The sequence below is a fragment of the Pan troglodytes genome, chromosome 2 (assembly GCF_028858775.2).
Source record: "Pan troglodytes isolate AG18354 chromosome 2, NHGRI_mPanTro3-v2.0_pri, whole genome shotgun sequence".
NCBI lineage: Eukaryota > Metazoa > Chordata > Mammalia > Primates > Hominidae > Pan > Pan troglodytes.
Window position 1 is genome coordinate 155012133 of NC_086015.1, and position 22182 is coordinate 155034314.

Genomic DNA, 22182 nt, shown 5'->3' on the forward strand with positions numbered 1-22182 from the left:
ATTCCTTACCGCCAAAGGAACCCTCATTACTAATGGCCCCCTTATTTACCAACTCCTTCAGGCTGCACACCTCCCAACTGAAGCAGGAGTCATACACTGTCGAGGACGGTAGGCAGGTTCAGATGAAATCTCAAGAGGAAATAGGCTGATGAGCACCAAAACAGGCCTCCCTTTCTCCTATCCCTGCCCCCATCCTCCTTGTCACCCCAGCAGTCCAACCCAGATACTCTCCCACCGAAAACTCTTCACTACTACAGCAAGGAGCCTCCCTTCAAGGGGACTGGATAATCAAAAACCAAAAGCTCATTCTTCCCCAAGAGCAAACCAAGGAAATTCCAACATCTCTTCACCAATCCTTCCATATCGGTGGGAGCCCCCTGTACCTACTCCTTCACCCTTATTTCTCCTCCCCCCATCTATTCACCTCACTAAAGGACATAACCTCAAACTGTCATATATGCTCTGTTACTTCCTCCCAAGGGGCCCTCCGCCCTCTCCTCATCCCTACACATCAGCTCAGAGGAACACTCCCAGGGGAGGACTGGCACGTAGACTTCACCCACATGCCTCCTGTCAAAAAACTAAATATTTTCTTAGTCTCATAGACACTTTTTCAGGTTGGGTAGAAGCATTTCCTACCCCTTCAGAAAAATCTCTCAAATTCTCATAACAAAAATCATCCCTAGATTTGGTCTCCCTTGTTCCATACAATCAGATACTGGGCCTAGCTTCATCTCCCAAATTACCCAACAAGTCTCTCAATCCCTTGGTGTTCAGTGGTGCCTCCATATCCCATACCAGCCCCAGTCATCTGGAAAAGTCCAAAGGGCAAATGGAATTCTCAAAACTCAGTTAACCAAACTCACACTTGAGGTCAAAAAACCTTAGACCTCCATTTTACCCATAGCACTGGCTCATATCAGAGCCAGTCCAAAGGCCCCCTCCTTCCTCAGTCCATTCGACTAAATGTATGGATGCCCTTTCCTCTTACAAAACAGACCCCCTCCTGAGTCTCAATTAGAATACCTCCCAACACTCTCCCTCATCCATCATCTCCTCTGCGAACAAGCTGACCAGGCCCCCTCCAAAACCCCACCAAGGCACCACTGACCAAACACTCCTTCCAGGAGAATATGCCTTCCTAAAAACCAACAAGTCTCACGCCAAAGTGCGAAATCCCTTTCCAAGTCCTTCTCACTACCCCCACTGCAGCCAAACTTTCAGAACACAACTCTTGGTACCATCTTTCCAGGTTAAAAGAAGCTGACCCACCACCAACTAACCAACCAGCTGTTCCCTGCAAATACTCCAGCACTCTTCTTGGACCAATTTGACTCTGCCTAACACCCATGCCTGAAGACCCCACTCTTCCCTCATGAACCATAGCAGATAAGTTATCACCCCTTACCATTAAGTATCCAAACCCTTATTAATGGAAATCATCCATTACGCTGCCGTTGCAGGAATCACCCTACTTACTCTACTCTTTGCCATAGGAATATATACTGTCTCACCTCCTGGGTGGAATTTCAGACAAAAAAACTCAATATTCATAACCTCTTGCCTCATCATCCTCCTCATAGCAGGTATAATAGCCACCACCAACAGATAGTGGCCCCTCCTAAATGTCCTGTCTTTGCCCATCCTGGCATTTCACAATCTTCCTTCACTGCATCACAGAAAACCTTTCATGGTCCTACCCAGAACATCCCACCCTCACAGCATTCCTTGATTGGATCACCAATCTTATATTTCAAGGGGATTTACAGGAATTCACTTCAGATGAAGCCGAATTCTTTACCTTTACACTTGCTCTCTGTCTATTTACTCCTTCTTCCCTCCTCCTTCTCGCTACTACTCCACCTACAGCGCACCATTCCACAGGCACATATGATACTCAGTCAAACTAACCCCTCCCTGGCCAAGGCCTGCTGGTACACCCCTCAGAAACCGTATCAAAAGATGTCTTCCCAGTTCCCCTCAAAGACTGGGTTCTCAGCAATATGACCCTCCACCCCCGCTACCAAAGTTTTGGAGAAGTAAATGCACTCAAAAGTTACAAACTCAATCTTCCCACACATACTGCAGAACACAAGGTTATCTTAGGAACACTTACCCCAGACTCAGAACTCAGCCAACCAGCATCCCTATGCATAAAGCGTGAACTTTCCAAAGGAGTGCCCCTAGGCACCCTCTCCCCTAGCTTATGCAACTGTACCCTAACACTCACTCCCCCGACAGGCATCCAAACAATAACAGAAAAAAACCCCACACAAACTCTCAAAATCTCCAACCCCCGTCAGACCCAAGTCACAGGAGAAACATCAGGATTCTGCAATAACTGACACAGGCCCTGCATAGAAATCGCAGGGTGGAGCACTTGCCTAAACCCCGTCCCCACTTCCCAATGCATGGAAATCCCACTGCCTAACACACCCTCAAACAAACTACTTATTGACACAAAACGCTTCTTATGGACTCAGCCTGGGTGACAGAGGAAGATTCTGTATCAAAATATATATATATGTGTGTGTATATATATAATTTGTTTTTTCCATGATAAGCTATTTTAAAATAAAGATTCTGAATTCTGTATGTTTTCTATGGATAATTTTGTTAGAGTTAAAGAATTTGTTCCCGAGTTATTACTCAATACATGCTGTTTATTGGAATACAGATAACAGCATGATCATTGACAAACTTTGCCCTAGTTTCCTATTACTCATTAAACCTTGAAGTTGCACTTAACATGACTGTATCTGGATAACAGATAAAATTTTGACCTTATTATGCCAACCCTTAAACTAAGTGAGCAACTCTGTTTTCAAAGCTTTTGGGTGGAGCTGAAGCACACTGCTTATTAAAGTACACTATTCAGGCATATCATGTAAGTTTACTTTCTGTGTTTCTAGAGACCAAGAAGCGGGACGTACACCATGGGAAGAAAATCGCTGTACCTTCTGATTGTGGGGATCCTCATAGCATATTATATTTATACGCCTCTCCCAGATAACGTTGAGGAGCCATGGAGAATGATGTGGATAAACGCACATCTGAAAACTATACAAAATTTGGTAAGTTTGGAATTTTATGAATTCAGATGTGCATACACCACCATTTGACCTAGAGAATTAAGTTTTTCAAGATTCTATTCTTTTGATTTATTGACTTATTCATCTTTTAAAATAACTGCTGTGGCCTTTGACAATGTATTACTTAGAAATGTTTGTTTTCTGTCTTATGTATTGGAATCATGTTAAAAAAATATCAAGAACAGCAAGCAAGGAGTCATTTGAATAGGTTTTGCTAAAAAGTACTTTGTTTAGGTAGCTTTAATGTCACGATAGTGGCTCTCCTTTGAAATTCTTATCTTAGGTATGGTTTGTTCCTTAAATTTTATACTCAAATTAGAGATCATCTGATTATGCAGCACTGTGTTAGTTACAGATTTTTATGCACTTATCTTTGGGATTCAGAATATAGACTAAGGACACGTAAATAAGTTCTCAAGAGAAGATTCAATGGGCAGGCTGGTTGGCACATGCCTAGGGTTAACCACAAGAGGGCACAATATGCACAAATGAGAGGGGGAGGGAGACCTGGGTGTCCTGGCAACTGGGCAGCTTGGATGCTGGCAAATTAAAAAGGTGTAGCTCTCTCTGGATCCTTGAGGATATTTTACTATTACTTCTTTGGTTATTTTATTATCTTCATTAAAACAAATCTCTTTTCAGAGATTAAACCAGATGAATGTTGTAACTCCTGGATTAATCTTTTATTTTGCATTTATTCAACAATTCAACTGTCTCAAATCCTATTAGGCAAACAAGTAGTCTGTCCCCACACAGTTGACATTCTAGTGGTGGAGAAAAAAATAAATTAGAATTAAATGAATAAATGATTTTAGTTCATGAGAAGTACCTTTAAGGAGGTAAGATGGAAGAAAAGAGAGTAATTTGGGCAGAAGGCAAGAGTGGGCTACTGTATGCATGGTGAGAAAAAGCCATTCTGAAGAGGAAACAGCTACTTAGGGACCAGAAGAATGAAAAGAAACCAACCATTCTAAGTGCTAAGAAAAATGTTTTCCAGCAGAGACATCAACAAGTACAAACACCCCAGCTACAGAATATTGACAAGTCCAAGAAATCATATGAAACATTTGGGTTTAATGGGGAAATTGTTGCAATTAGTTTGGAGAGGTTAGAAGCCATATCATACAGTACTTTGTGGGCACTGGTAGTAAGTTTTGATTTAATTCTGTATGTGATGCAGAGCTATTAAAGAGCTTTAAGAAAGGGACACATTTTTTTCCCTCATATTTGCTGTCTGTGCTACAATATGTGAGAGGTCTTTGATTTTTTTCTTGGAGTCTTTATATTAATTTTTATTTATTTAAGCAATTATATATATATTCTTCTCTGGTAGCCTTTTAATTAATTCATTCATTCATTTACTTACATTCTGTCCACAATTTATGAAAGTAATGTATTTTCAGAGCTCTCAGTAGATATACCTTTTAAAAGTTGTTTTAATGCCCTTTCTTATTCCTGAATTATCTGCTTGTTTGTTTGCTTGCTTTTTTGTGATCGTTTATGCTCCTGGTTTGTCCCTTTTTTCCTGATTAGTTTTGCTGGCTTCTCTGAAATGTCTGGCAATCTTTGAGTGTTCATACCCTTTATTAAAGGATTACGTTATGAACATTACATCAAGAATCAAACTACTGGACTGAGAATCCTAGTAAATATCATTTACTAGTTGTGTAGGCATGGACGACATATTTAACCTTCCTGGGCTCACTTTCCTCATATCTGACATGGATAAGAAAATGTTATCTTCCTCCCATATAAGCAAGTTGTTACTATTACTGAGATGACTACAATAGAGTGCTCAGAACACTGACTCATTCTACAGTGAAAGGATGGGCTGCAGGCAGGCAAGCTGCCCTCCCTTTTTCTCCCACTCATTCCTTCCCTCCCAACCCTGACTCCCAGCTCCCATGTGCAACCAGCTCCATAGCCACGCCTCACTGCACCTCCCTATTTCTAAACTAAACCAGTTCCTCGACCTGCCAGGGTTTTTCCTTTTCTTATTTGGTTAGCAAAAGACTTAGGAAAAGGTATTTATTTCAAGCCTCAGACAAAATTGCTTTTCCAGTTTCTACTCCCAAGTAGCTTTTTGTAATCACCTGCTGTTCGCTCCCAAAGTACTTTGTACAGAGCTCTGTAATAGTATTTACATTGTTTTGTAACCATTTATTTGTCTTTCACACTTAACTCTGAGATTCTTGAGAAGAGCATTTGTCTGGTTCATCTCTGAAACCGTAAAGCTTGGTAGAGAGCCTGACACATTTTAGTGACATAGGAACTAAATTAGTAGCAGGGGTCAAAATAAAACTTCATCTTTGCCCTCTGAAAGTTGCTGAAAGTCAACTGACAGGTCTGGTTAATAGAAGAAAAAGGCATATACATTTTTAGCATACATAATAGACTTACAAAATATAAAATCTCAAAGAAATGGCCAGATGGTTGACACTTTTTTTTTACTATCTTGAGGTTACAGAAAGAATGGTGGCTTGGCCAAAAAATGATATGATGGCAAGACAGGTTATGGGAAGGAAAGAAGAGGAGACATGGTTAGCAAAAGTGGTCTTGTTATATAGATGGATCCTCACAGGTAGCAGCCCTCAGAGAGAACAGATGGTAAAAATTTCTTTCAGACTTTTAAAGGTGTCAGATTCTCAGTTGATTTTTCCTAGATCTGGACAAATGAAGGCTCTCAGAAGCCATCAATGCAGATTTTCTCTACAGATGCAAATCACCTCCACAAAAGAAAAGCTTTCCAGCTAATCTTGTATTTCCAGCCCTTCTGAAAAGCCACCTTGCATTATGTCAAGGAGATATATTTTGGGATGAAATATTTTTATTTCCTTCACAGTATATTCCTTCTTTTTTAAGAACCACCCTAGGCATAACCTTTGCATTTCTGGTTTCTTTTAAAAGGACCAAGCAGGATTCATGCATGAAAATTTAGTTCATTCCATTTGAGTTTATTAAGGGTTAATGTCTACCTATAAGTCCATAGATCTCTTTGCCATTTGATACTTGAATTTCAGGATGTTTGTGAATTTCATTTTTAGGCTACATTTGTGGAGCTCCTGGGACTTCACCATTTTATGGATTCCTTTAAGGTTGTCGGGAGCTTTGATGAAGTCCCACCAACCTCAGATGAAAACGTCACTGTGACTGAGACAAAATTCAACAACATTCTTGTTCGGGTATATGTGCCAAAGAGAAAGTCTGAAGCACTAAGAAGGGGGTTGTTTTACATCCATGGTGGAGGCTGGTGCGTGGGAAGTGCTGGTAAGTGAATGCTTTGAAAAATCTCTGTCACTGAGGTAGTTTGCAAACATTTTACTAAGTCTTCAGTAGGTACACATGCCCTTCGGCATGGACATTACTGCCTCTTTTATCTTCTCGTGCTTTGTTCTGGCAAAGTTTTACTTTTCCCTGAAGCTTTATATCACTCTTTTCCACATACGCATTTCCTCATCAACCCAGGTAGAGGTGAGAAGAAACTTTTTTTTTCTATTTATCGCAATTACTCTAAGAAAGCCTTGTTATTTCTATCATTCTCCACTTGATATTACAGAACCATTTAATGTTTTCATCCATGTACTCATATTTACTATATGTCTGGTAATATTTTTATATCTTTGAATATATTTTTGAGTAGACAAAATTTCCTCACGCCTGTAATCCCAGGACTTTGGGAGGCCAAGGAGGGTGGATAACTTGAGGTCAGGAGTTTGAGACCAGCCTGGCCAACATGGTGAAACCCTGTGTCTACTAAAAAAATACAAAAATTAGCCGGGTGTGGTGGCGGGCACACATTATACCAGCTACTCAGGAGGCTGAGGCAGGATAATCGCTTGAACCCAGGAGGCGGAGGTCGCAGTGAGCCAAGATTGCACCGTTGCACTCCAGCCTGGGCAACAGAGCAAGACTCTGCCTCAAAAAAAAAAAAAAAAAGAAAAAATCCTGTCTTCCTGTCTTCTTGGATCTTACATTCTAATGGAGACAATCTTTAATCGATAAATAAGTAAATAACACAGTGTGTTTTAAAGTGATAAATGTAGGAAATAATAGGCCAGAATGTTAGAAGAAAAACCTTAGACAAATTAAATTTAACAGAGTTTAATTGAGCAAAGAACTACTTGTGGATCAGGCACCCTCCTGAACCAGAATAGGTTCAGAAAGTCACCAGCGCTGCCTCCTGGTCGAAGAAGAGTTATAGGTAGAAAAAGGAAAGTGACATTCAGAAAACAGAAGTGAGGCACAGAAATAGGCGGATTGGTTACAGCTCAGCGTTTGCCTTATTTGAAACTGGTTCCACAAGTTGGTTACCTTTGGCTGAAACTCAGTGATTGGGACAAGAGTAGGTTACACATCCAATTAAGTTACAACTCACTGTGTATCAAGAAACCTTTAAAATATGGAAAGAGGCAGCTTTAGGCTAAACTTAGTTTATTTGGCAAGAGTAATCAAGATTGGGTGTGAAGGTTGTATATTTCTTGATGTATAGAATTACAGCAGAAAGAGAAAAACATTTAGAAGTGGAAGCACTGGGATAAAAGTCCCAATTATGTGAGAAAATCACCTAACCCACCTGAGTCCTAGGGCTCTTGAGATTCATCTGTTTACCTCCAATGAATACAGTATAGATAACTGGAGGAGTGAAGATTGGACTGGGCCTACTAAGTTAAGAACTCTGAACTCTAGAGAGGAAGAATAAATTAGTCCTGAAAAGAAAATGTTACAGACTTGAAATTAAGCAAATTTGTCCATTGATGTGGGAAGTTAGAGGAGAAAAAGACAGAAGATTAAAAAAATAGAGAGATCTGAATGAGTGACTCATTTCTGACAGGATGACTGGGAGGGTGAGAACAGATTTCTGGGGAATGCAAACAAAATTGTTGGGTGAAGGAATAAGCAGACAGCAAAGCACTGAGGTGGTCAAAAATGTCAGAAAATGAAAAGAAAGCCGAAGAAGGTGAGAACCTCAAGAAAGAGGAAATAATAGAAGTCCTGCATAGTGTAGAGATGTCAAGTAAGTAGGATGGAAGTATGTCTCTTGGATGTTGAACTTTCTATGTTAATATTGTTGAGGAGAGACTTGCTGACATGATGGGATATTCACAGAGAAACACATTACAGCAAGCAAAAAGTGAGAGGGAAGAAAATAAAATGGTTAGAATAATTGCTGGCCTTAAAAGGACTTAGTTGTGAAATAAATAAGCAAGAAAATTATAGATTGAAATGAGAGTTAAGTAGGAGCATTTTCTTTTATTTTTGTGCAGGAGAAATATAAACAAGTTGGTAGACTGAAATAAATGAAGGCAATAAGTAGAAATATGTTAGCCAAGTAATGGGCTGGGAGTGTTGACTGATAGATACACATCCCAGAGGAAATGAAAGGCAAGAAGATTTAGAGCACTAGTAAAATAATTGGATATAGACAGGAAGGTTGGAAATGGAAAAAAAAGAGCATTACGTCTTCCTCTTAGACAAGAGAAAAAGAGGCAAAGAGAGGCCTCAGCTAGATACATTCTTAAAGTAGTAGTACAGATGCAAGCAGTAAGTTCCAGTGTTTGTTTAAGGGGACCTAGTTCTATTCCACTTATATTCAGGTGCCTTTTCTATTGTCCCATGCAGACTTAGGTGATCCTTCTATATTGCAACAATTCTGTCTATATCTCCTTGGCTCACATATCTGACAACGTATTGATCAAGTTAGCGACTTGTCTTTTTATCTTTGTATACCCATCATCTAAAACAGAGCCAAATCAGTACCTCCTTCCAGTACACACAGTTGGGTTAATCTAGAGAATGAGTCTGACACAGAAGGATCAATGGCAAAATGTGCAGGACAAAAGATAAAAGGGAGGAAGAGCATTAGGAGGTTCACTGGGAAACTTGAATTCCACTGAGTCATGAATGGATGGCTTCTTATAAATACAGTGTTAAATTTGTCTCTCGTATTTTAAGGTAAAATAGAACTGCCAGAACGTGAAAGAAGTGCAGCAGGATTTTTGTGAAGGAAACAGCCTTGTCTTCATTTGTCTGTTTTACTAATATGTTGCTTTTATCCTTTTATTTCAGCTCTAAGTGATTATGACTTGCTGTCAAGATGGACAGCAGACAGACTTGATGCTGTTGTCGTATCAACCAAGTAAGAGCTGTGCTGTTTGGTTTCCTGGCCAGATGTCTGACATGCCAAGATTTTCTCAGCTTTCTTTTTGTGTGTGTGTGTGTGTGATGGAGTCTCACCCTGTCACCCAGGCTGGAGTGCAGTGGCAGGATCTCGGCTCCCTGCAACCTCCTCCTCCCGGGTTCAAGTGATTCTCATACCTCAGCCTCCCGAGTAGCTGGGATTACAGGCACGAGTCACCACGCCCGGCTAATTTTTTTATTTTCGGTAGAGATGGGGTTTCACCATGTTGGTCAGGCGTGTCTTAAACTCCTGACCTCAGGTGATCCACCCTCCTTGGCTTCCCAAAGTGCTGGGATTACAGGCGTGAGCCACCGCGCTCAGCCGATTCTCTCAGCTTTCTCAGCCAATGCATGATTATGCCAAAAATAAATGTTTCTCAGATGACACTAAGTAGGCAATTGCAAGTGAGTGCTAGGCCTAACCTGATTAGAGTTGAGAAAAAAAAATCTGTATATGTGTGTACACGTGTTATTTCGGCAAAAAGAAACAGCAAAAAGTAAAAAATTTTTTCACGTAAATTCAAACTGTATCATTTATGGATATAATTACCTGGACGGTATTTCCTTTCAACCCTTAATTCCCAGTCTTTAAAAATGAGTGCCCTGGAGTCACAGGATCATCTATAAAAGTGCGTCATAAATAATTTCCATCTCAGATGGTCACTGTGAAGAGTAAGTGATAACATCCTTGAAACAGAGTCCAGCATATATAGCACTCGGTGAGCCTAAAATGTAGGCTATATAATTTTAAATATTTAAAATATAGCCTATAGTTTAGGCTCAACAAGTGTTATACACTGCGCTAAGTATATTAAAAAGTATTATCAAATTAAACAAAATAGATGAGTTCATATAAAATTATGTTAGATAAATAATCCACTTATGGAAAGAGCACTTAGGGACAGTAAAATTAGGGGTGGATTGCTGGGTAGACTCATGCCAGAGCAGTATATATTTAAATTGAAATGAACAGTTAAAAAAATAACATACTCATCACCATTTGTCAAGTTAAATCATTATTATAAAGTTGGGACATAATCTTGATCAATATTTGGTTGTATGTGATCACTCATAAATATAGTGGCTAGAATAATATTTTGTAAAATGCAATTAGAAAATCCAAGCTTATGCTGTTTTGCATTCCAACTTTATACTTAAAGAGAATTTTCTTAAACATGGCAAGTCAAATTACAGTATAAGACCGACATCTGTGTTTAATTCATTGCAATGACTAATAAATCACTAGTATATGAAAGATAAAATATACTTTAAAATATTTATGCAAATATATGCCTTGCCTTCAAATATTCTCATTTTATTTATATTAAAGATGAAGAACTCCAGTATTCAAAGATAGATAATTTTGGTTATATTTAAATTAAAATGGCCAATAAGCATCTTTCATGTACTTGAAAGATAAAATATACTTTAAAATATTTATGCAAATATATGCCTTGCCTTCAAATATTCTCATTTTATTTATATTAAAGATGAAGAACTCCAATATTAAAAGATAGATAATTTTGGTTATATTTAAATTAAAATGACCAATAAGCACATGAAAAGATGCTCAATATCATTAGTCATTAGAGAAATGCAAATCAAAACCACAATGAAATACCACTTCACACCCACTAGGATGAGTATAATATACATATTTAAAAAGATAATAACAAGCGTTAGTGGGGACATGGAAAAATCAGAATCCTCTATACTGCTGGTGGGAATAAACACTTCGGCAGCTCCTTAAAAGTTCAAACAGAGTTACCATATTGACCCAGTATTTCCATTTCTAGGTGTATACACAAGAGAAATGAAAACATACCCATATAAAAACTTGTATGTTCGCAGAAGCAGTATTCATAAACCTTAAAAGTGGAAGCAACCCAATGTTCATTAACTGATAAATGGATGAATAAAATGTGGTATATCTATACAATTGAATATTTGCAATTCAATTGAATATTTAAATAAAATGTGGCATATCTATACACATATTCAGTTGTGTAAATATACCACATTTTATTCATCCATTTATCAGTTAATTATTCATTTGTTAATAAAAGGACCGCTACAGTATGGACAAATTTTGAAAATATTATGCTAGATGAAACAAGCCAGTCATAAATGGAAAGTTTTGTGATTCCATTTATATAAAATGTCCAAAATAGGGCAAATGCATAGAGATAGAATGTAGATTAATGGTTGCCTATGATTGGGTTTGGAGGATGGGGAGAAATGAGAAGTGACTACTAATGGGTATAGGATTTCCTTTTGGCATGAGGAAAATCTTCCAAAATTGATTGTGGCAATGGTTGCACAACTCTGAATATATTGAAAATCACTGAATTGCATACTTATAATGTGTTAATTTTATGGGTTATGAATATCTCGGTAAAATGGTTATATTAAAAATTAAGAGCATACTTTTAATGTGTTAATTTTATAGGTTATGAATATCTCAGTAAAACGGTTATATTAAAAATTCAGGCCGGGTGCAGTGGCTCATGCCTGTAATCCCAGCACTTTGGGAGGCCGAGGCAGGTGGATCATGAGATCAGGAGTTTGAGACCAGCCTGGCCAACGTGGTGAAACTCCATCTCTACTAAAAATACAAAAATTAGCTGGGTGTGGTGGTGGGCACCTGTAATCCCAGCTACGCGGGAGGCTGAGGCAGGAGAATTGCTTGAACCTGGGAGTGGGAGGTTGCGGTGAGCCGAGATCGTGCCACTGGACTCCAGCCTGGGCAACAGAACTAGACTCTGTCCCCCCCACAAAAAAAAATTAAGAAATTATGTTCATCAAAAGACATTAATAGAAGTCTTAAAGTTTGTGTGTGTATATATATGTGGGTATAGACATATGTATACTATAAAAGTTTTTAAATACATATATACTTTTTCAAATCCAAAATATAAAAACACCTACCAATTAATAGAAGTATAGGTGAAAGACTCAGAAAGACAATTTACAGAAAAGGATATCGAAATCATCAAACAATATATGAAAATGTACTGTATACATCAGGAAAATACAAATTAAGACTATTATAAGATACCTGTACATACTCGATATTATAGATAAAATGAGAAAGACATAAGATACCAAGTGTTGGTAAGGTTTTGAATCAACAGCACTTCCATAAGCTCTAGTTTGAGAATAACTTGGTAAACTACTTAGCAAAACTCTTTGACATTATTAAGTAAAGCTAAGCATATATGCATACCTCTGTTATTAGCAATAGCACAGGTATATATCAACAGGAACACAGCCATAGGGCCCCAAAAAACATGTACTAGAATATTCATAGCAGCACTGTTTGTGCCCAAGACTGCAAGCAGCCTAAATCCCCATAACATTTTTTTACTTGGAAAAATATTTATTTAGTATTTATTGTTTGTTTAATTATTTATAAGAACATTTAATATGTGATCTACCCTCTTAGTGAATTTTTAAATTTGCATTATTTTTGACTGTAGGTACAATGTTGTACAGCAGATCTGTAGAGCTTATTCAACTTGTTTGACTGAAACTTTGTGCCAGCTGATCAGTAACTCCCCATTTCCTCCTCCCCACAGCCCTTGCAACCATCTTTTCACTCTGATTCTATGAATTTGACTATTTTAGACACCTTATATAAGTGGAAACATACAGTATTTGTTCTTCCATGAGTGGCTTATTTCACTTAGCCCATCAACATGTTAATGGGTAAATGATTTGTGGTATATTCAAACAATAGAGTACTATACAGGAAGACAGAAGCAATGTGAATGAGGCTCAAAAACATAATGTTGAACAATTGAAACCAGATACACAGGAGTATATGCTATATGATTTTATTTATTTAAAGGCCAAAACTAGGCAAAATTAATTTATGCTGTTATGTCAAATTAGTGGATACGTCAGGAATTAAAGAGAGTAAACAAAAGGTTTCTGGGATGCGGGCAATGTTATATTTCATGATCTGAGTGCTGGTTATATGGCTGTGTTTAGTTTGAAAATTAAAGAAATTATATACTTATGTGCACCTCCAGCATGTATTAGGTTGGTGCAAAAGTTATTGCGGTTTTGTCATTACTTTTGCACCAATAATATATTACAGTCTAATCAAAACAAAAAAATGTGTAAACTATGTTTTCTCTCTACAGCTACAGATTAGCACCTAAGTATCATTTCCCAATTCAATTTGAAGATGTATATAATGCCTTAAGGTGGTTCTTACATAAAAAAGTTCTTGCAAAATATGGTGTGAACCCTGAGAGAATCGGTATTTCTGGAGATAGTGCAGGAGGGAATTTAGCTGCAGCAGTGACTCAACAGGTATGTTCATAATTTCTATGCTTTTTAAAAATAGCGTTTCTACGCTGTTTTAAAAACATATTTATAAACATTTAATGCATGTATTAAAATATGAATGCAAATAGAGAGATTAATTTTTTGAAACTATTAAAGAGAATATTGAGAAGAAATGACTAAAACATTATAAGATCAATCTCTGCTTCTGTCATAGATTTTTTTTCTTTCTTAAGGGAATGTTAATTCTTTGGATAAATCATTCACTTAAAATTATAGCCTGCATGTGGTAGCTCAGAACTGCAATCCCGGCGCTCTGGGAGGCCAAGGCAAAGGGATCGCTTGAGACCAGGAGTTTGATAGCAGCTTGGGAAACACAGTGAGACCCTGTCTCTACAAAAAAAAAAAAAGAAAAAAGAAAAATTAGCCTGGCATAATAGTGTAAGTTTGTAGTCCTAGCTACCTGGGAGGCTGAGGAGGCTGAGGCAGAAGGATCTCTTAAGCCCAGGAGTTCAAGGTTACAGTAAGGTGTAATCGTGCCACTGTACTCCAGCCTGGGTGACAGAATAAGGCCCTGTCTCTTAAAAGCATAAAAAATAAAATAATATGTGTCAGTAAAATATTATATTAAGTAGGTGAATGAGATTGTAATTTTGAGACTAATGACCCTATTACGCTATTAGAGGTTCAGACCAATTCATATAATCTTCGATGGTGTATTCCTTTATTACCATAATAATCATCCTATTTTAAGAAAATTATCAACACATTCAAAGATTCCCATGCTACTTACAAAGAAGAAATATGAAGAATTCAAAAGATTTTTGTATGTAGATGTAAAATCAGATCTTTTTATCTGTCATTTAATAATGGCAATATAATAATAATAATAATAACAAATGGCATTTTTGTCCCAGATTATATGTAGAATACATTTTGTTTTTATGATGAAGGAGAAACACTGCTATTGATTGTTTAAACATCTAAACTCTTTTCTCATGTAGTAGTCACAAAGGAACTATTTTCCCATGGAGTAGCAGTCAGGAGAAGAAGCTACCTAAGACCTTCTCTCTAATGTTAATTCTTTGGATAAATCATTCATTTAAAATTATAGGCTGCATCTGGTAGCTCAGAACTGCAATCCCAGCACTCTGGGATTATGTAGAAGTTAAGTAGAACATATGTAGAAGGTTAGATTTTATTAGTTGACTTTAGTTACAAACGAGGGTTCTAAAGCAATTTTAAAACGTTGCTGTTATTTGTTTTGTTAATTATATTTATTTAAAATTTTTCACACTAAAAGCATTTTGACTGCTAGAATCTGTTGGACAATATTCTCAAAAGTAAAGAATCATAGTTGCACTTTGTTTCAACCACAATATAGAACAAGTATTTGAAACTTCACAGATAGATTTCTAATCATTATTATGGATTTCATAATGTAGCAGCAAAAGCATTAGACTGGACATCAGGAAACTTGGAGATGCAGTAATTTCTAGATTTGATATTGGCTTAATCTCCCTAAATAAACATTCATTTCCTCACCTGTAAGAAAAATGAACTCTTTCAACTTTAAAGAGTTGTTTGAGAGTCATATGAATAAATTTATATAAAAATACCTGGCAACTTGTAACAATCTTTACAAATAGGCTCCACAATGGTCTATTTTGATAATTATAGTTAAAATGTGGATAAATACCACAATTTGCAAAATATTTGGGGTTACATCTAATAATATCTGTACTTTTATTTAGAAGTTCTATACATCTTTTATAGTATATTACACACTTCGAAAACACAAAATTATTTTTTAACCTATATGTTTTCACAATTTAAAACATATTTTGTAATATTTCATTCTTATAAGTCTCCTTTTTTCCTCCCTGGTATTGGTATATCCCTCTTTACAGACCACTGATTATTACAAATATTAGCACAACAGACTTGATATAAAAGATGATGTTAATAGACCATTTCACACAGAAGGCTTGCCCAAATCTCCTAAAGTAACATGTCGCTTTAGCATCAAAGCCATGTCAGAAACCTCTATTAAGTGATCCTTCTTCTTCATGGCAAAGCTTATTGATATACTGGTATATTTTAATAATATTTTTTTTTGAGACAGTGTCTCACTCTGTCTCCCAGGCTGGAGTGCAGTGGTGTTTTCTCAGCTCACTGCAACCTCCACCTCATGGGTTCAAGCAATTCTTGTGTCTCAGCCTCCTGAGTAGCTTCAATGACAGGTGTGCGTTACCATACCTGGCTAATTTTTGTATTTTTAGTCAAGACGGGTTTTTGCTATGTTAGCCAGCTGGTCTCGAACTCCTGACCTCAAGCAATCCACACTTCAGCCTTGCAAAGTTCTGGGGTTACAGGAATGAGCCACCATACCAGGCCTATTTTAATAAACTCTTACATGAACAGAAGATAATATTTATGCAATTCTTCTGGTTATCATTCCTAGCAGAAAGGAGATTAACTTTCTAATGATCACTTAGATCTTTTTGCATTATCCATAAAGCATATATGACAGATGATTTTCCTTAAGTTGAAAATATTGATGAACATCTAGTTCTAGAAACCCGTTTTGAATGTTAGAAAGTTTGCTGTGGTGGTATGTTTCATTTATTACTTAAGTCTTTTTGAGATCATGAATAGATAGATAGATAAAAACAAGATAGATAGACAGATAGATAATCTTATTAGGGATATTTTATTGTTTTAAATGAAAATGATTTGTGCAAATCATCTTGCTTCTCAGCTCCTTGATGACCCAGATGTCAAGATCAAACTCAAGATCCAGTCTTTAATTTATCCTGCCCTTCAGCCTCTTGATGTAGATTTACCATCATATCAAGAAAATTCAAATTTTCTATTTCTATCCAAATCACTCATGGTCAGATTCTGGAGTGAATATTTTACCACTGATAGATCACTTGAAAAAGCCATGCTTTCCAGACAACATGTACCTGTGGAATCAAGTCATCTCTTCAAATTTGTTAATTGGAGTTCCCTGCTCCCTGAGAGGTTTATAAAAGGACATGTTTATAACAATCCAAATTATGGCAGTTCTGAGCTGGCTAAAAAATATCCAGGGTTCCTAGATGTGAGGGCAGCCCCTTTGTTGGCTGATGACAACAAATTACGTGGCTTACCCCTGACCTATGTCATCACCTGTCAATATGATCTCTTAAGAGATGATGGACTCATGTATGTCACCCGACTTCGCAACGCTGGGGTTCAGGTGACTCATAACCATGTTGAGGATGGATTCCACGGAGCATTTTCATTTCTGGGACTTAAAATTAGTCACAGACTTATAAATCAGTATATTGAGTGGCTAAAGGAAAATCTATAGTAAAACATGTAGCTATAACATATTTTAAAAATAAAGTAAATCTCAAAACCTCAGAAAATTTGCATTAGAAATTGGTCTTTCTTAGAATGGTCTAGTTAAGTTCCACATGTAGCATAATTCTTAAATAGGCAGTTTTCTGTTTTTTTTTCTGACTGTGGGATTTCAATTTTCTACATTGTCTATCTGCTTTTTCTGAGATTTTCCTTCTTACGCTATTAATCTTATTTTAAAAAATATTACATTCTTGTATACTTTATTTTTGTGAGTTGGCTACTATTTATGATGCAGGAGAATAAATGTGAGCAAATATTGCCCATCTGAGTAATGTCAAGATTCTATTCAATGTTCATTTATAACGTGAAACATGCCTAATCACAGATATGAATTAAGTGCCAATTCTTTTCAAAAGCAGTTGCCTCAGTGAAATGTCAATTTATTACCACTGTAAATTTCTTTATGAAACACTTTTAGAATTCAGGTACCAAGTGTTAAACTAACCAATGCTAAAAAAAATAAAAAATAAATCACTGTGGTACTTTGGGGAATTAGCTGCTTTTTATTTGAGGAAAGGTAGAGAAAGTGAACTTTAGTAAAGACAGAAGAAATATTTGGGATGAACACTGACCTAACAGCCAAAGACTACAGATGTGGAAGTCACTGACCAATGATAGAAAAATCAGAGAAAATTTTAATCTCTGAAAAGCCCATCCCAATATTGCAGGGAGAAAAATAAATAAAATGGAATATCTTTAAGGCTGGGCAGAATTACTTGTATTAACTATGAACTATGTAGTGTATTCTAATTATAAAGAAGCCCAACTACAGGCAGTCTTCAGATGGCGCAGAAGCTCCACACCGTTATCAGGGACTAAAGCTTTTTCTATCTTTGTACTCACTGATATGGTTTGACTGTGTCCCCACCCAAATCTCATCTTGAATTGTAACTCCCACAATTCCCACGTGTCATGGGAGGAACCCAGTGGGAGGTAATTGAATCATGGGGGTGACTCTTTCCCATGCTGTTCTCATGATAGTGAATAAGTCTCACAAGAGCTAACAGTTTTAAAAATGAGAGTTTCCCTGCACAAGCTCTCTGTCTCTTTGCCTGCCGCTATCTCTGCAAGACATAACTTGCTCCTCCTTGCCTTCCACCATGATTGTGAGGCCTCCCTAGCCATGTGGAATGTGTAAGTCCATTAAACCCCTTTTGCTTCCCAGTCTCAGGTATGTCTTTATCAGCAGCATGAAAACAGACTAATATACTCACCATCCTCCGTGTCTGTTTGTGTGTGCATACTTATAATTGTATTTTTGAGTACCATCTAAATATTATATCTAGGCAGAGAAGGGATATGGCAGAAGAGCTGTATTTCAGGTAATTTTATTTTATCAGGAAAACAGTAGTAATCTCAGAAGATCCAACAAAGAGACTTCTTATATTTCATTTTCTAGGACAGTGTCACAAGGAATTTTGCAAAATAGAATTTTAGTAGTTGGGCAAATTGTACATTCTTATTTTAAGAAATAAGGCAATACCCTAGCCAGAGCAATCAGACAAGAGGAAGAAATAAAGGGCATCCAAATCAGTAAAGAGGAAGTCAAACTGTCACAGTTTGCCAGTGATATGATTATATGATTATATACCTAGAAAACCCTAAAGACTCATCAGATCATAGATCTGATCAATGAATTCAGTAAAGTTTCAGAATACAAAATAAAAGTACACAAATCAGTAGCTCTGCTATACACCAACAGTGACCAAGCTGAGAATCAAATCAAGAACTCAACCCCTTTTACAACAGTTGCAAAAAAATAAAATTAAATGAGATACTTAGGAATATATCTAACCAAGTAGGTGAAAGATCTCTACAAGGAAAACTACAAAACACTACTGAAAGAAATCATAGATGACACAAACAAATGGAAATACATCCCATTCTCATGGATAGGTAGAATCAGTATTGTGAAAATGACCATACTGCCAAAAGCAATCTATAAATTCAATGCAATTCCCATCAAAATACCATCATTATTCTTCACAGAACTAGAAAAAAAATTCTAAAATTCATGTGGAGCCGAAAAAGAGCCCACATAGCCAAAGCAAGACTAAGCAGAACACAAACAAACAAACAAACAAACAAAAAACAAATCTGGAGGCATCACATAACCTGACTTCAAACTATACTACAAGGCTATAGTTACCAAAACAGCATGGTACTGGTATAAAAACAGGCATGTAGACCAATGGAACAGAATAGAGAACCGGAAATAAAGCCAAATACTTACAGCCAACAAAGCAAACAAAAACATAAAGTGGGGAAAGGACAACCTATTCAACAAATGATGCTGGGATAATTGGCAAGCCACATGGAGAAGAATGAAACTGGATCCTTATCTCTCATCTTACACAAAAATCAACTCAAGATGAATCAAAGACTTAAATCTAAGACCTGAAACCATAAAAATTCTAGAAGATAATGTTGGAAAAAACCTCTTCTACCTATTGGCTTAGGCAAAGTGTTCATGATGAAGAACCCAAAAGCCGATGCAACAAAAACAAAAATAAATAGGTGGGACTTAATTAAGCTAACACACTTCTGCACAGCACAGCAAATGAAATAATCAGCAGAGTTAACAGACAACTCACAGAGTGGGAGAAAATCCTTGCAAATTATGCATCCAGCAAAGGACTAATATCCAGAATCCACAAAGAACTCAAACAAATCAGCAAGAAAAAAATAATCCAATCAAAAAATGGGCTAAGGACATGAATAGACAATTTTCAATAGAAGATATACAAATGTCCAAGAAACATGAAAAAATGCTCAGCATCACTAATTATCAGAGAATGCAAATCAAACCACAGTGCAATACCACCTTACTCCTGCAGGAAGGCCATAATTTAAAAATCAAAAAATAATAGATGTTGGCATGGATGTGGACGAAAGTGTAAAAGAAAACACTTTTACACTGCTGGTGGAAATGTAAAGTAATACAACCACTATGGAAAACAGTACGGAACTTTCTTAAAGAACTAAAAGTAGAACTACCATTTGATCCAGTAATCCTGCTACTGGGTATCTTCCCAAAGGGAAAAGAAGTCATTATATGAAAAAGACACTTGCACACGCATGTTTATAGCAGCACAATTTGCAATTGCAAAAATATGCAATCAGCCTAAATGCCCATTAACCAACAAGTGGACAAAGAAAATGTTATATATATATATATATACACACACACACACACACACCATGGAATACTACCCAGCCATAAAAAGAAATGAAATAATGGAATTTTCAGAAACCTGGATGGGTTTGGGGACCATCACTGTAAGTGAAATAACTCAGGAGTGGAAAACAAAATATCGTATGTTCTCACTTATAAGTCAGAGCTGAGCCATGAGGATACAAAGGCCTAAGAATGATATAATGAACACAGGGGACTTGGGGGGAAAGTTGAGAGGGCGGTGAGGGATAAAATACTACACATTGGGACAGTGCACACTGCTCAGGTGATGAGTGCAACAAAATCTCAGAAATTACCACTAAAGAACTTATCCATCTAACCAAATACCACCTGTTGCCCCAAAACTTTTAAAATAATGAAAAATGAAAAAAAAAGTCCAGGGGATAAAAGTTGGAAAAAGATGAAAGCACTTATCTGTAAAACAGGCAAAAAATAAAGAAAGAAAAGAAAAGAAAAGGAAAGGAAAGAAAGCAATAATATAGGCAACTAGTAGAATATGCCACACATATCTACAGCAGGAATTTGTTAAAAAGCAATTGTGGAATAATGATTTTCTGAGTAAATAAGGAGAGTTGTAGGTTAATATTAAAGGTAATGAATAGAAACATAAGTTGGATTATGGTCCCAAATTGACCGTTTCTGTACCATGTACAAATAAAAAATGTGTTGGCTGCTTTGAAATAATCTCTAGAACTCATCCATGTCTGGCGGGTGCTATTGTTTTATCTGATCCTTCTTCAAGGGTAGAAAGCAGTGACACTAACATGGATACTAACAAGCAAACACCTTCTTGGCCAGAAAGTTGGGTTTTTAACTGTTATCTGTGATATTTGTACATTAAGCAAATATTTTCTTTGACACTTTGATATTCTGCTTTTTGTCCTAAAGGCAAAAAGCAGACAGGAGGAGCAGGTCAGAGTGTCAGCCTACCGAGATCTATGAAACTAACATTCTGAAAGTTGGAACTTTATCTTCATAAAGGTGATAATGTTTTTAGATTAGTTTAATTTTTAGTAAAATTGAGTGGCAGTGATACGATTTCAAAACAGGGGGATTACTTTGGGAGAAAATCCAAAAATTCCAATGATCTGGCAATTCTATTTCAGGTGTTTTTCTCAAAACAAATTGAAACATAGGTCTACAAGACAGACTGGTACACGTAAGTGTATTTTGGCTTTATTAGTATCAGCAAAAAATTAGAGGGGTGGAATTCTCTAACATTTTCTATTTTCCTCCTCTTCAACTTCTAACAACTGAAATTTAGTACTTACTTGAGGATGCTGCTTTCTCTATATTCCTTACATCACAAGGGCTAGGAGTGAGGTAGGGATTTGCCTTACTTACTGCTCCTTGAAGACCATTCCTTCTACCGCCAGTTTTGTTCAGGGGTTAGCAACCTACAGCCTACTGGCCAAATTCAACCTCTTGCCTGTTTTTGTACAACTCTAAGCTAAAAATGGTTTATACATTATAAAGCACTGTGGAAAAAATAAGAAAAATAAGAAGCAGTGATGGTAGCAGTGGAGGAGGAGGAACAGGAGGAGCAACAGCAGGAGCAAGAAGAGCAGGAGGAGGGAGGAACAGGAGCAGGAAACAAAGACTGTATGTGACTGGCAAAGCCTAAAATATTTATTATCTGACCCTTTACAGAAAAAGCTTGCAATAGACCTTACCACCACTACTCAGTCCTTTTTGTAGTCATCTCCTGAGCCCTGTGTTACTCTCCCTCATATCTTAAAAGATTTTGAGCTCACTGACAATATCTCACAATTACATTGGTAATCTCCGTATTTATCTAGATGATCCGTCGAGCTACCTAGAATCCCAGCTGTTTGGCATTCTCTCCCCTAATAATCTTGTTCTTTTAGTGGATAAAAAACTCTCATGGTCAATCCTAGAATGTGTTATGATCAATTACTGTGCCTACTCTATAATATCAATACCAAACATTCCAGTTCACTCCAGTTGGGTCTCTAATTTTAATAACATTTAAGAAATACTAGAAGTTAAAAT

At 36.9% G+C, this 22182-nt stretch overlaps 1 protein-coding gene across 1 annotated transcript; it reads left to right on the top strand.

The window, feature by feature from the left end:
• The first annotated feature begins 2730 nt into the window (after window positions 1-2730).
• On the top strand, window positions 2731-17444 carry AADAC (arylacetamide deacetylase). The gene is made up of 6 exons (XM_001145851.6): window positions 2731-2808; window positions 2913-3074; window positions 6137-6359; window positions 9159-9228; window positions 13418-13589; window positions 16324-17444. The coding sequence occupies exons 2-6, from the start codon at window positions 2937-2939 to the stop codon at window positions 16918-16920; spliced, it is 1200 nt and encodes a 399-aa protein (XP_001145851.1). The 5' UTR covers window positions 2731-2808; window positions 2913-2936; the 3' UTR covers window positions 16921-17444.
• The last annotated feature ends 4738 nt before the right edge of the window (window positions 17445-22182 follow it).

Bases quoted from the DNA above. Each gene is read 5' to 3' on its own strand.
- AADAC (XM_001145851.6), top strand. From the start codon at position 2,937: ATGGGAAGAAAATCGCTGTACCTTCTGATTGTGGGGATCCTCATAGCA. The intron at 6,360-9,158 runs GTAAGTGAATGC...CTTTTATTTCAG, and splicing joins CTGGTGCGTGGGAAGTGCTG to CTCTAAGTGATTATGACTTG. The intron at 13,590-16,323 runs GTATGTTCATAA...CTTGCTTCTCAG, and splicing joins CTGCAGCAGTGACTCAACAG to CTCCTTGATGACCCAGATGT.